Source organism: Passer montanus, unplaced genomic scaffold, assembly GCF_014805655.1.
Source record: "Passer montanus isolate IOZ18808 unplaced genomic scaffold, ASM1480565v1 scaffold65, whole genome shotgun sequence".
In the NCBI taxonomy this organism is placed as follows: Eukaryota; Metazoa; Chordata; class Aves; order Passeriformes; family Passeridae; genus Passer; species Passer montanus.
The window spans coordinates 1,713,119-1,728,831 of record NW_024371593.1 but is presented as its reverse complement, the minus strand read 5'-3'; the positions used below and the strand labels follow the sequence as shown (position 1 = coordinate 1,728,831).

Below are 15,713 nucleotides of genomic sequence, written 5' to 3'. Positions count from 1 at the left end.
AAGATACATTGTTACAATTTTCCGTATCCTCTGCATATGAGGAGGAGTAGAAAATGGATAAATGGAAAGAAAATGTGTGACAATACCTAATGTATTCTAAGACCAAGCTTCTAATCTTCTCTTTTTGTTTCTTCCAGGTGGAGCGGGAAATAGCCATCCTGAAGTTGATAGAACATCCCCATGTTTTAAAGCTGCATGATGTTTACGAAAATAAAAAATATTTGTAGGTATTACTGGCATTTGCCAGAAGAAGGGGAAGGGAAGGGGGAAGAAGGGAGGGAGAGAGATCAGGGGTTTGGAACTTGGTAACGTTTCTGAAAGAATGGAACTGGTATGTTTTCACCCTCTGCTGGTGTCTGGTATTTGGCTTTTCTCATGTTCTTTTCTGCACTTCCATAGAATCACAGAATCATTAAGGAAATGTTATCATTGTCCAGCCATTAACTTACTGCCACCATATTCACCGCTAAATCATGCCCCCAAGTGCCACATACACATGTTTTTGAATCACTTCCAGGAATGATGATTCCACTACTTCCCTAGACAGCCTGACCACCCTTTCAGTAAAGAAATTGTTCCTAATATCCAATTCAAACATTTCCTAGTGTGATTTAAGGCCATTTCCTCTCATCCTGTCACTTTTTAACTGGGACAGGGAACTGACCCCCACCTGGCTTCAGCCTCCATTCAGCAAGTTGTGGAGAGTGGTGAGATCCCCCCTGAGTCTGCTGTTCTCCAGGCCAAACATACCAACTCCTCCAGCCCCTCCTCGCAGGACTTGTGCCCTAGACCCTTCATTGTCCTTCCTTGGACATTCTCCAGCACCTCAATATCTTTTCTGGAGTGAGCCTTTTTCTTTACTGTTTCTTTTCTTACTTAAAATAGAGGAAAGAGGACATGCCAGTGTTTTCTCTAAAACAGCAAGAGAGAAGGAATGTTTGTAGCAGTAAGATCTGGAACCATTTTGACTCAAAGCTGTAACAGAGTAAGAGTGGGTAATTTGGATAATCTCCTTTGTCTAACAGTTTTCATTGAAACCCTCAACTCTCACTAAAGGTGTTTTAAATTTGTCCCATCAGCAACAGATTTTGGTTTTAAGGGCCAATGATGGTTCTGCAGTGACAGTTATGTAGCAAAGCTTTTTTTGGTAAGTTTTTTTTTTTTTTTTTTTCCTCCAGATCATTACCAGTGCCAGACAGGGATGTTGTCCACAGACAATCACTTTAGATTGATTTAGGGCACTAAATACATTGTATATGTTGTCAGACAAACAGGCCACATTAATCATGGCACAACAGGACAAAAAACAATGTTCTCCAAATAGAAAAGGGTGACAGTAGGGAACTCAGCTATTTCCAGCTTTTTAACAGATTATTACAGGTAGAAGAGAGTGGTTAAAAATATTAAACAGTTTTTAAAAGCCAACATCCACTGGTGACCTCTTTTTAGTGTCTTAACACAAGAAAGGAATGACTGTTTATCCAAAGAAAGCGTGTTAAATGGAGGTAAAGTCCCTCATGGACTATTCATCCAGTCTTGATACTGTAGCAATGAATTCCTACTCTGAGAAGCGAGGCCTCTCTGCCTAAGGGTCAGCTTAGTAGAGCAGGCAGTAATTTCCTTTGGCTTCCCCCTCCTCCTCTGGGGCAGAGCCTGCCATCCGTGGTGGAGCGCAGTTGCCAGAAGAGCTCGTGCAGGCACTGGGTGGAGGCTGGCTCAGGTGTTTTCAGAGCTGCATGCTGAATGCTCTGTCCTCGGTGGCACAAATGGTCATGGCTCCATGAAGCCCTGTTTGCCACAGAGGAGACAGAGGCCCAGATCTGCTCTGTGTGCAGACAGGCAGCAAAGGGAATCAGGCTTTACAGGAATAGGTTCTCCTTTAATCCCGAAAAGAGAGGCAGAGGATATTTTTTCTGTGTTCAGGTGAAAGGGGGCACGAGACCCCTTTTTTGATTAAAAGAGAGGGAATGATCTTCTTTGTGATGTTGGTTTCTGTGTTGTGTAACCCTGGGTATACACACACAAGTACACACTCCTGCACAAATAGAGGAAACAGCTGATGGTGGCAGTGGTGACAATGTATGAATACATGCAGAAGAAAGGCCATGAGGGGATGGACAGTAGAGGTGCTGAAGCTTTCTTCTTGCTCTGAATGCCTGTGAAGCCAGAAGCTCAGCTTTCCTTCTTTACCCCATAAGATCTGGGTGCTGTTTCGCTCCTTGTGAAAAATATCTGGTGCTCAGAGGAGTGGGAATGGTGTTACTTTATTATTAAAAGAAAATGCTGCATTTATTGGCAGGAAAACATCTTCATGATGAAAATCACCTTGAAAAGGAAAGCATCCCATATCTTTAAGCTATGTCTGGATATCCTGGCTTCTACAAAACTTGAGCTCCAAAGCGTGCTTTGCCAGTGGCCATTTAGCCTTTAACAATCACTAAGTCTGCTTTGTGCTGTAGCTCCTCTGCCTGTAAGATTAAGCTGTCTGCATCCCCCTGCAAAGGCACCAAATCCCTCTGCTGAAAGACACTGACTCTGAAAGAACAAATGACTGTTAATTAAGTTTCATTTTTTATTAGTCGCTATTTTAAAGAAAGGGCACAATGCAGAGCTTCTGCCAAGCCTCCACGTTCAAAATTAGAAACAGCTGTGGCCTTTGATAAATCTGAGAGGTGGAAGAGAGAGCCTGTGGAGGGGTGAGGTGTTACAAGTGCGTGGGGGCTGAGAAGTGTCTGTGCATGTACCTTCCCATATAATAAGACACCGTGACCTCTGGTTCTCACCAGCATCAGGAAAGGGATTGCTTTCTGGTTGTGGCAGCACCTTTCCATCGTGTATGCCATGCCAGCAGTAGCAGTAGTGGCACGGATTCAGAGAAGCTCATGAATTATGGGTGATATTTCAGAAGCCAGAGTCTAATCACAATGCAGCACTGGGGAGCATTTCCTCGATAACTGTTAATTTCACAAATCATGTTTGACTTTTAGTTTGTGATTTAATTTGTGACAAGGGGCTTTGGTTGAGTAGATTCCTAATGCAACCATGAATCAAATCCTTTTTCCACAGTTTATTTAACACTGAGAATGATTTCTTAAAAATAATAATAAAAATCTGTTAGCATATGTGTGTTAGCCAAGCACTCTTTTTCTGTTTATTTTAGTAGGGTTCTTTTTTTCCAAGATAGTTGGACAGGTAGATATAGCTATGAAATCTATTATTCCACCTCTTTATCCATCATTTTAAGTTGTCTTATTTAGTAAGACTGTGGACTACACATCTAGGTGTGGTGGGGAAACAGAGGGCACTGTGGCTCTCTGTAAGTGACATACAGCCTCAGATATATATTGTGTTGGCTAAACAAGCAATATTACTGACAGCTGAATTATTTCATATTTGTTGTATGATCACACTGATGGCCTCCAAGCAAGATTGGGAGTCCACAGTAATAGATAATTTAGAAATAGCTACAGACAATCAATGCCTTCATCTCTCCCATCATATAATGTCAATAGACAAAACAGCCAGGATGGGGATTCGTCCTCCTTTTTCTAAAGATCAAAATGAATCAAAGTGGGCTGGTATGGGGAATGATCAGTGGGCTACCAAAACTTGTGTGTGCACCAGTCAGTTTGACTAAGGAAGTGCAGACAGTCACGAATTTTAGGGAAATACAAATCATAGAATCATCACAGAATAGATTGGGTTGGAAGGGACCTTAAACATCATCCAGGTCCACCCCTCCCCTATCATGGGCAGGGAATCCTTTGATTAGACCAGGCTGCTCAGAGCCTTACCCAAGATGTTGAACACTTCCAGGATGGGGCATGTACTAAGAGAAGGAGCAAGATAGTAACAGATTACAACAAAATTTTGGTGTGTTCTGTAAGGCATACTGGAGGGACACACTCCTTTGGTGATTTCTGCATTGCAGATGAACTATGTGAACTTGGGGGATGATCCTCTCTTCTCTGTGCCCTGTATAGAAAAGGTCTTTCCTGAGCTGCCTCTACACGGAGTTTTATTTATTGTGTTTTATGCAGTACATTCTTTGGCTCATGGAAAAGCAGTTGTCCCCTATTGGAGGAGCTGTTAGCATGGCAAGCTAAGGGCCACTAGACAGTCCACAGGAGATGGAACTTTCTCTCCAGATGGGATCGAGTTAACTGATACAGTTCTGTTGCAGAACTCCCAACAGGGGCAGCATTATCCATTTTGATCTCATTTGATTAACTATTTAGTTTCAGCTGTCAGGGGCTTGGTGGGGAGTGGAAATAAAATAGAAAAAAAATACATACTACAACCACTCTATGCACTTTTCTTTCAGATGGTAATACTGGTATTTTTTTATTCCCTTGCTATTGATGGCTGTGTATATATTTCTGTAAATGTCTATGTCAAGATGCATACGGATATTTGTGTATATATGTGTGGATTTATGTTGAATGATTTTCAAATCTTCACATTTATGATTTCAAATTTCAAAAATTTTGGCAGCATTTATTTTATGTCTCTGTCATCCAGTTTGATCAGCATTTTAAGCAAGAATCTGTTTTGAGTGGAGGAGTGGACACCAGACAATTGTTCTCTGAAGTGTGCTGTGCATTTCTCAGCATCTTTTTCAAATATAAGTGCCTTTCTCATCTTTCATCAGTACAATGCTATCACTGGGCAAGTGCCCAAATCTCATTTCAATGTAAACAACACACCACCTCCTGATTTCAGAGATGAAGGTGCATCACAATGAGCCAGATAAGAAAATTAAAATGTCCTCCTAGCTGTGCACAACTCACGTTTCTGGCTCATACAAAATCAGGTGGCAGCAGGAGTCAAGGACTTACAGCTCTGGTGGTGTCTGCAGAGGCCTTTGTGCTGCCTGTCCTCTCCTGTAGGGTTTTCCTGTAATTCTGTTTCTTTTTGTTGAAAACTAATTGTGAGGTGCCAGAAGACGCAGAAAAGATTAAAAAAAGGTTCTGTGTGTTCTTGTTAGTGGTAGGCCAAGACTTTGCCATTCAATCCATCTGCAGGGAAACCTGTCTAAAGTAGAGGGAGAGTTCAGAAAGTCAGAGTGACTCTAAAGGCTCAACACTGAAAATTAATTTTGTGGTAGGTGTGCACCTTGGGAGTGAGGCTGGGGGGTGTCAGGTGCTGTGATACAGGGAAAGAAAATAAAACAGGATTGGAAGGCAGAATAGCATTCTACCTGAGTCTTGATTAGTACTAAGGAAAATATTTGTAACCAGCTACTTTGACCCCTCTTCTTCTGCTGTTGACTTGTTTTAGGGCTGTCTGGAATGACAAGCACGTGCAGCCAGAAGAAAGCCAGTCAGTGGTAGGAGTGGAGGGTGTCACTACTCACAAGAGGGACACCAGCCTGCACAAAGCAGGGCCTGCAGAGCTGCTGGTAGCAATTAATGCTGCACTCTATGCAACAAAGTCTTAATAAGCTCTGCCCAAAAGCCTGACTGCATCCTCTGCTCACTGCCTGACATGTGTGCTTGGATACCATCCAGCCATGATGCTGGGCTTGGGGAAAAGGAGGCCCATAGTGTAGCAGTTCTGTGACATGAGTAATTCTGTGAGATGTTACTTCAGAGCCACAGTACATTCTCATGCCTGACTTCTCTTTTAGACTTTGGTAGGCAGTGTTGTGTGTGTCTGGGCTCTGGTTGTTACAGGAAAGGCCACTTAGCTCTGAAGAAGAAAGCCCTGAAGTATAGAGTCACTAACAGAATTGCAGCAGTGACCTGATGGGTGTTGTCTCAGCTCTGCCCATCCTGTGCTGAGCATCCCTCTGGCTAAATGCATTCCATATCATGTGCCCATATAGGATGAATGCTGCAGTGCCTTGGCATCCAAGACTACACACCATGAGGGTACTGCTCAAAACACCTTTCATCCCAAATTAATCAAAGGTACAGAGCACAACAGCATAATCTCTTACTACCTCTTTTCCCCAAAAGCCCCAACCTGTTCATGCCCAAATGTAACCAGCAATCAAATACAATATCCATTCAAACATGCAAACTCGAGTTAAAATTGTCTTTTAGAAAACAGAAATCTAACACATGCACATTTTCTTGCAGGCAAGGGGGGAAGAAAAAATACAGAGCTCCTGGCCCAGTGCCAAATAAGGGTTTAAAAATTCATGCCCGCCATAAGAATTTATATAACTTCTGAATAATTTATAGGCTATGCCAATAACAAGGGGCTTCATATCTGATAGAGATTATTTAATCAATAGAAAACAGTGCAGAGAAAAAGCTGTCAAAGAATTACAGAGCATGTCAGCCTGGGCAACTTTTAACCTCTTCCCTGCCACATATATATTCAACCATATATACATAGGGAAGGACATTTTGCAAGTAGGGTGGTAGCCTGGAAGGAGAATCACCATTTCTTTTTTTCTTCTAAAGGCTTTTCTTTATTGGTCTGTTGTTCCCTAAGACAGGTCTCTTTGAAATGTAGTGAGATTTCTAGCTCTCAAATGAATTGGTTACAAGGAGTAGTAGTTTCTTGTGAATCATCTGCCAGGATTACTGTGAGATGGCCCATGGTTCATCAAGGTTGTGGCAGTGCCAACCCTACCATTTGTGGTGCAGCCCTTTCAGCCTATGTTTAATTCTGGGGCAAAAGTTAAGAGAGTTTTACAGCTGTTGGCACAGAAAACATCAGGACAGAAGGGAACCAAAGACTTCTCTGTCTTTATGATGGAGTTTCCCACCTGATGTTTTATGTCATTGAGTGTATCTCTTTCTATATAACTGCAGCTGGGTTTTGCATCTTGCTGAAGTGCATGGCTGAAGCTATGCATCTTAAAAACTAACAAGTGCCACACGGATATCTAGTCAAATTCTAGCATAGTAGAAGCTCTAGGACAATGCCCAGTGATGTGTGATGGTACCCAGTGGAACATTCAGGCTTACATAGAAGAGCAACTTGAAAACCTACTTGTTTAGGTTAAGCAAAGTTGTGCTTTATATGTGTAAATGTCATATCACTTAATAAAAATAAATTATCAACTGCTTCCCCAGCAGACAGCTAATTGCAAGCACTGATGGACAAACCTTCTATTGCCTGATGTGTGAATTGACTTCCATCCTAGAGCATTAGAGAGTGTATCTTGGTAATCCTAATCTTTTTGCATTTATAATACTTACCTGAAATACTTTGTGTTTCAGCATGAGCTTTCAACTAGAGATCTCTCCATTTAACTCTTTTATAATAATAAATACATAATTGGTGTAGCTGTTAGTATCTTGTAAATTGTCCTGAGAAAACAAGAGCTGCATGCCCACTAATGGGCTGCTGCAGGCAATCCCATCTGGCAAGAATTTTAGCATTTCACACCATTTTTGCTACTGGCTAAAAGACAGCTTTTCGTTCTTTACAGATCATAACTGATGTGTTTGTTTGCATTTGGGGTTTTTTCTTGTTATTTTGCCAGAAGTATCTGGTACTGCATGGTTCTGGTGTTCTCTGTGCCAGTTAGTCTTTCTTTAACAGCATTTTTCCTGGCATTGCTCAGAGCCAGCCTGTTTCTTTAGTTACAATTCTGATTTGGAGGTAGCATGTAACTGCCTTGCCTCAGTGAGGGCTCTCTGAGTTATTCCTCAAAGCTCCCCAGGGCATGGGCAAAGGCACCTCTTAAGAAGCTGTGGCATAGTCCACCAGATGGAAACGAGAAGTGTCATGAGAAGTGTCTTTTTTTTTACTGTTTTAAGTGGTAGGAGCATAGTGCAACAGTAATCTATCTTATCATGGAGAAGTCCTTGCTGTGCTGGCACTGGACAAGAATGGGACAATACCAGTTTACAATCCCACACACAAAGCAACTGTTGGGAATGGAAAGTCCAATCTGCTGTCAAGCATCTCAGCAAAAATCAGCCTTCAGATAGGAGCTGATGAAAAATGATTACGTACTATTTTGGTTCCTGAAAGAATAAATAAAATGAACTAAAAAGAAAGAAAGAAAAAAAACTTAGAATTAAGCTTGCATTTCTGATTATATGCAATGGGTCATTTGAGGTTAGGAACTCAGAATCTTTTATTGAGAAGGTGGTGATGATGGGATGCAGATGGAAGAACAGCAAAGGGAATAGACAGAATGCTGCTGGATGCAATCTCTCTGCTCCTCTCCAATCAACACAATTATTCTCATATTTATCTTTGCTTTTAAAGAAAAAAGTCTTGTCTCCTTCAAGCGCTGAAACTGAACCAGAGAATCTTAGTTTCATGTCTTGGCTTGTAGCAGGGACATAAGAAAATAATGCAAGATGTGGACCTTGGTGTGTATGAAAGTGAGCTGCAGCCTGTGAGAACATTTGCAATCTCCTAGAGAATATATCCAGTGAGGAAAAAGTAACTGAGATTTTTTTTTTTTGACATACTTGCCTTCATATTGAGTTGCAGAGGCCTGCTGTTTTCTGGCTTTTTCAGTGTCCTAGCAGGCAAAGGGGAAATTGGTGGTGGGGACAGCAAGGAGTAGAAGGCACAAGGGACCACAGGTGCTAATCCCAGCTCTGATACTGGGCGACTGTAACCCTGGACAAGTCACTTGGCTTCACAGTTCCCTATCAGTAAAGAACAGGAGGTTAATGCTTGTCAAAACTTGCTTCTCTCCTGTGAAATGCAAGGATTGGAAGAGTTGGGGTGTGTCCAGAGCACCCAATACGTGAGAACTAGGTGCTCTTGCAGAGTCTTTTGTCCTAACAGAGGTCCTGGTTGTATTATCACAGCAAGTAGTGTGCACACTGCTTGCCAAACACTGGGTCTCTCCTTTTCCTGAACCTTCTTGCAATGGCTATTACAGAACAAGTTTTCTTATGTTTTTACAATGGGAAGAAAGACTGATGCTGTCAATCTTACATAGACAGGATAAAAATCCCCCAAAACTTCATTCACAATAAGTTGCTTTTCATCTCTAAATGTAATAGGAAAGAAGTTCTGGTTACTGTTCTGGGATTTTCACAACTTGCTTGCTTGCTTAGAATAAATTGGAAAAGTAGTACTATAATGAAGTGAAAACCTGTCATATCTGGGAAAGATAAAAGGGAAGGAAGACTCATGAAAATGCTTCTTAGTGTTTTTCTCCCCTATGGGCTATGTGTTATTTACCTTCTCCTAGATCCTCCAAGAGCTGGCATTAGCATACCTCCAATCCTGTAGCACTTTGCCAAAGAGAAGGATTTTAGATGCTGACGTGAACACAGAAGATTTGCATTCTTTTCTGTGCCATGGATTCAGAAAAGATGTAGTGTCTGTATGCCTTATTTTCTAGCCTAGGGAATAACGTCCTTTCTTTCCTTTGCTTTTTCTGTTTGGCTTTTCAGAGTGTTTATTCTCTTCTTCTGTGGAGTCATAGGCACGTTCACACACACGGGTAGAAACAGATATGCAGCACTTAGTGGGGTTTGTGTAGCTGTCCAGTGGTGCTTAGAACCAGTGCAACACTTGGAAATGTTTAAACTCTTCTTGTCAGCCTGTTTGGAAAGAACAAGTGTACTACTACTGTGCCATGTCACGTGCCAGCAGAATGTTGGCTTGCACAGAGATAGGGGCAGATGCTGAATTATGCCCTTGTTTAACAGAAAATCTCCTAGTTGGGGGCTCTCCTAAAAAAAAACCCCAAGGTACTGGAGGGAAATAGGGCTGGCAGATGACAACCTGAGCTCACAAATCCTAGCTGCAGCTTAGCCACGCAGTGCTTGTGGAATGATCCCTGCAGCATTTCTTTCTTGCACTCGGCCACTGAGGAATGTGTTTGTCGTCCTTCTCACTCATGTCACGTTGGGGGTTTTGTCAGATCAGAATACATCGTCTCTTGTGCTTCTCCGTGTCCCTTGACTTGTCATAGGCACAAATCTGTTTCAAATGCTCTCCCCTGTTCATTTCCATTATTATATCTAGTGCTTCTAGGTGGCAAGCAAAAAATGAATAACCTTGTAAATGTTCCCTGTCTTTCAATTTGTTTTATTTTTCATACAACGTGTCAGTGCATTTTTGTTGAGTGTTTTTAATAAGATGAAGTTGATGAAAATAAATTGCTTCGCAGTTCCTGCTGTGGGTGACAGAAATGCTGGGTCTGTATTTTTCAAAAACTGTTTGTTTGAAGCCAGTGTGGAGGGTGTTCTGTATCTGTAACTGCAATCGTCTTTGTATGATACCTCCCAGAAAAAGAAAGCAGCTAGCAATTTGAATTTTGGGGGCAAGATGCACTGCTGTATCCAGCTTCTGCTGGGCACAGTGAGACAGCAAGCTTTCAAGAAGGATTTTAGGTTTGATTCCATGCCAGAATTGGGTCTGCCATATTGGATAGTTAGCCAAATCTGTCTCTAATAGGAGAGGGAGAATGAATTCTACAGCAAACCTTCTTACCAGACTGTCTGTTAGCCAAGGCTTAGGAACCAAGGATTGGGACTTGACAGTGCGGACACCCCAGTGCCTGTGGCTGCTGCATATCACCTTTCTTCTGTGTTTGAATTACTTGCTCAAAAAATGTCGTATCTATAAACACTGATCTCCAGATTACCAGGGTGTACCCAGCAGACAGTTGGGCAATTACCCATCTGTTTGGAAAGGAGATAACCCATATATTCTAAATGGGATTTTCAAGTTAAGATTTTTTTGCTTTTTAACTTACTTTAATTTTTAAAAGCCAATATTACGGTGTTTCTTGTAACTGTTTTGACTTTGATAAAAAAATTCAAAAGTGCAATTTTAATTCCCTCAAGTTCATAATTTTTTTGTTTTGTCCATTTTTTGTGTCCTTTTAGTACTTATTTAGCTGGCAAGACAATACCAATGTCTGTCTTTCTGTAAGGCAGCGAAGTGCTTTCTCCTTCTGCTAGCTGGGAGTTGAAACATGGAAGTTACACGGGAGATGATGATGGACCAGGAGCTCAGGTCCCACTTTCGCAACTTCAAGGCTAATGCCATTTTCATTGATCAAGCTTTACTTTCCTCACAACTGCTTCTATTCCTTCTATTGTCCTAGCTTTTTGGAAACATTGAAAACAGAACTAATTAAGACCCCCAATTTATATTAATCTTCCCTACTTTTCATTTCAAATTTGGAAATTTCCTTGGAGATTATGCTGCTTGAGGTACAGAAAAGAGAGTATCCTGAATTATTCTTCACCATCCACTCAAATCTGAGGAGTTGGATTAATTCTGGTAGTAAAAGTGTTCTGCTGTAAAGCACAGGCCTGAGGGATCATGCTGCACATACAGTTCAGTATGGTCTGCTGCACTGTTGGGAAGCAGGGACTGAGAAGTACACTCAAGCTTGTTTGTTTTTAAAGGATTCTGTTGATAGGGTTCCTGCCACTTCCCTGGGAAAATGTCACTCCCACTATTAGGCAGCATTTCCAGAGATTTATACAGTTTTCTTTTGCTTGGCTGCCTTTCATTAGCCCTATTTAAAACAGCAAGGTGGTCCATCCATGGCAAGTCCTTTCCTTCCAGAAGGTTTCACTCTTCACTCCATAACTGCCAGGAGTGCTATATGAGGTCAGGAGTTTCCTCTTCTCCTCCTAGGCCCCCTTTGTGCCACATGTATTCACTCAGTGCCACATTTTTCACCTGTGAGTTGCAAGGTCAGGCAGCTGCTCCAGCCAATCACTGCTGTTCAGCAGCAAAAGCTAAGCTTTTATATGGGCTGCACACACATGTAGTTTTGGTTTTGGTGTTTGTTTGTTTTTTTTTTTAATAATGTACATTGTTCACCTTTTCTTAATTCATTCTGGTTTGTTGATATCTGTCTGGTTCTGCCTGACTGCAGCTTTGCCACAGCTGTTTTATAAAAGAATTGTCAGCTTGGTTGAAGGACCTGAGGCTTCTTGGTACAGAGTCTTACTCCACTGCAGCTTTGAGACCTGCTGTGGAAACTCATACTTGATTATTCTCTTCTTACCGTCCTGGTCTTTGGAGTAATTTTTAGCTTTCTGATTAGGTCTTGCTATGCCATTGGACACTGAATCCAACAATGGCAGGTCTGAAGTTTGCAAAACCACTGTTAAACATATTAATCGCTTCTGATTTTAAAATTCCAATTCTCTTCCACTGTTATTTCTGGAAGAGTTCCCCTTGACTACGTATAAACAGAAGTGTTTGTCTATAGCTGTGTGAATGTGAGGGGGTTGGTGTGATCACATACTTAAAAAATCCTTGCTTTCTGTTTTTCTAGGTATTTGGTGCTAGAACATGTGTCAGGTGGGGAGCTCTTCGACTATCTCGTAAAAAAGGGAAGATTGACACCAAAAGAAGCCAGGAAGTTCTTCCGACAAATCATCTCTGCTTTAGACTTCTGCCATAGTCATTCAATATGGTGAGTACAGCCATTTCCATGGGAGTTCCCTGCTATAATAAAGGGATCTTACCTTGATACTTTTAATTTTAAGTAACTGATGTTGTAAAGCTCTAAAAGCATTGAGAAAGTGCTGATGTATTTTTGAATTCTTGTCCATGTGTGAGACAGTGTACCAGTCATAGACAGACTTCTCATGGAAAAGATTGTCATTTTTCACTGGAGAAGAATTAATTTGCAGGGAAGGCTTTAAAAACCACCATTTTCACTGGAGAAGAATTAATTTGCAGGGAAGGCTTTAAATAGGAAAACCAAAACCACCGAGGAAAAAGAATTTCATTTCCATAATTTTTGTGGCAGTTACTAATAAGTAAGAACTCCATACACTGTACCTAAATGAATCCCTGAAGAAACCTGGGACAACTGCAAATACAGCAAAGTCATTTTATGGTTCCCTTCAGTTTTTGGAAACCTGCTGGCTTTTGGCAACCTTTACTGAGTTCCCTCTGGGCATTTGAGTCACTGTTGCCTTTAATTTCCTTTCCAGTAGGGAAGAATTTTCTTACTGACTCCATCACATTATTTAACCATGGACTGTGGTTTAACCTGTGCTTTCAGGTACCATTTTATATTGGACCAGTTTCTCTTTCATCTTCAGCAAGTTGAGATAATTTAAATTATACTGAAATCATGTTGTTGCCGTCAGTCTGAGCACAAGAGTTTCTGTACAGCTACTGACCCATAACTGCCTGCTCACCTCTCACAAATGCAGCTCCTTGCATTTGGATTGGCTGGGGGAGAGCATTTGTATTATGTCTGCATGGCTGCTTCTCCAAAGCCACAGCCAGCCACAGATCCCCCACTCCAGGAGGCCAAGGGCCACTCAGAGATACTGCAGTAGCTGGATTTGCATAATCACTGTGTGGTTACTTCTTAGTAGCCATGCAGGGATTTTCTGTACCACCAGTTCCGTGCTGAAAACTCACAAACCAGATGGCCACAGCAAAAATGAATGTTTGAATGTTTTACTTGCTCTTCTAGCCCCCTCCCCCTACATCTCTGAGTCATTTCAGCAGGAAATAGTGATCTGTAGGAGAACATATTTCTAATAAATGGAAAGGAAAAGAAGAGCCTTTCTTGAGGATATATTAAGAAGAGTATACTGTATAAGAAGAGTATAACAGCATACTCTTAGCAGAAGAGGCAGTTCAAAGGTGGTGGATCTGGGTGAGAAGGTCCTGAGGACAATGCCTACCTGACACAGGAAGGGTTACAATAGTCAGAGAAATTCCCAGAGAAGCCAAGAGCAGGTTGCATGCCCTAACTAGATGATCTAAGTTTTCTCTGTTGGCAGTGACCTCTGACCAACATGTTTTGAAACTCACAGTTTTATTCTGTGAATTCCACAGTTTTTCCTCCCTGCTATTCAGCTACACCGAGTGATCATGACCTCCTTAGAACCAGCATGATCCTTGGCAGGTTGTAGACCTGTTGTTTTTTACATGCACTGAGCAGTGTAACCACTGGTGGATTGCCTGCATACATACATTCTGTTCCCTACTTGGCTTAATGTTAAGGGATCCAATCCAACCACACTCAAAAATGTTTAAGGAAAGCTGAAGAGAAATTATTTACACTTCCAAATGAATATTCCAGAGGAATCAGAATCTCCATTGGGAGATTCTCATAGTAATCTAATACTAATACTAAAGATTAGATACTAAAGATTCTGATACTAAAGCATGCTGGTCCTTTGGACTTGTTATGGATCCCTCTGGATCTGGGAGACTTTAATAAACTAAGTTAGGATCATGGTGAGGCTGTCAGACAGACAAGCACCTCTGCAGGTTTAACACTGTGTGATATTTTCTAGGCAGATGCATGTCTCTCTTTAGAAATCCATTTTCCTCTGTTAAACATACTGGATTGTGGGCAGTAGGTCTCCTTGGACAGTAAATCCCATTCCTTGCTAACTCCCACCTGACGAGCATTGAGTGCTGGCTAAGTTAGCAGTAAATCATAAGCTCTGCCTCCAGGTCGCTCTGAGACTCGTGTGGTCTGTGTTCTATTCTGTGCTGTATTCTGGACAGTTATCAGAAAATCAGAGCATGCATAAATATATATGTGAGTGTAAAACTTAATGTGCTTTCCTAAGCAATGAAGCCTGACCTTGTCCTGTCGTGGGGCAGTGAAATGACAAATCATCTCATCAGCCAGGTTATCCAGTTATGACCACAGTGAAAAATGAAGGCTTCTGCTTTGCTTAATGACTAAATGTGGGTGCCTCCAGCCCACTGGCAGAATAGATTGATAGCCTGGTATCCCCAGACCCATATAATAGTCCCATCTTCTTCCTGTACATCCCAAAACACTGGGAAATACCCGTGGCTTATTTCAACAGCAGCATGTAAACACATTCAGTATTCACCGCTCAAAATGCATTGATACACCAGCATTCCTGAACCAAAGATTCAGAGAGGATTCCCCAATCCCTCTCCTATCAGTAAAAAGCTCCTGCTGCTACCATGTGGAGAGATCACCTTTGTCTGAGAGGTATTTTCAAACAAGCAGCTGAAAAGAGGAAGCAGAATAGGTGTGGGGCTTGTCTGTGTTTTATTTTAAAAATGTTATGTGCTTCCTGTTCTTACTTTATTTACTGGAAGCAGCGGGGGACTATGTGGTGTACTTCACTCTGTGGTGCAGTCACTTCCAGGGTTTCGTGGTGCAGGTCGGCCATGGGGGACCGCGTATGTGTAAGGCATGTCGAGTCCTCTGAGGACTTCTGTGTGCACATGGCACCGTGCCACGCCAGGGACCAGGGGCACCAGTGGCACCACGCAGGGACATCGCATGGGATCTGTGCTATCCCTCTGCTTTTCCCGAGCTGCAGGCGCTTGGCTCAGTGATGCGGCATTCCTGCTTCTCCTCCCAGCCCTTTTTTCCCTGCGCTCCCAGCGCTCCGCACCGTGCTGCAGTGCCTGGAGCGGCCGCGCCGAGCAGGGAACGGCACCGGGAGCTGAGCATCCCCGGACATCCATGTGAGGCCATCCCAGCCTGGCAGGTTTTCTTTGACATAACCGATGGGTTTCGCCTAAGCTGCCGTTCACCTCGTACTGGGTGTCTGCTGTCCTACACTCTGGGCCTTTCGGGTACCTCCGCTGGGTGCCCCGAACCAACAGCCCCTTTTGAACGCGGGACACTGCGCCCCTCTCTGCTGCTGGAGTGCCCGGCTGTGTTCCCTGCGGGACTCCGTGTGCGGGGCCGGGAGCCAGGCGCTCGGTTTCCCGGGAAGAGCCGGTTCCCGCTGTCTGTGGGGAATGCTGCAGCGCCGGGCGGGGCGGGCTGGCGGCCCCCTCATTGGCTGGCCGTGACATCACCGGCGCGAGCCGCCATTGGCGCCGCGCGGCCC

General features: G+C 42.7%; 1 protein-coding gene across 13 annotated transcripts in view; it reads left to right on the top strand.

Moving 5' to 3' along the window:
- The window catches only part of BRSK2 (BR serine/threonine kinase 2), a 307,128-nt gene that overhangs the window by 201,392 nt on the left and 90,023 nt on the right, over window positions 1–15,713 (top strand). For all 13 annotated transcript variants that reach the window (XM_039728379.1, XM_039728383.1, XM_039728381.1 and 10 more), the window contains exons 3-4: window positions 138–223; window positions 12,185–12,325. In XM_039728379.1, coding sequence (XP_039584313.1) covers window positions 138–223; window positions 12,185–12,325 — 227 coding nt within the window. The remainder of the gene's footprint in view (window positions 1–137; window positions 224–12,184; window positions 12,326–15,713) is intronic.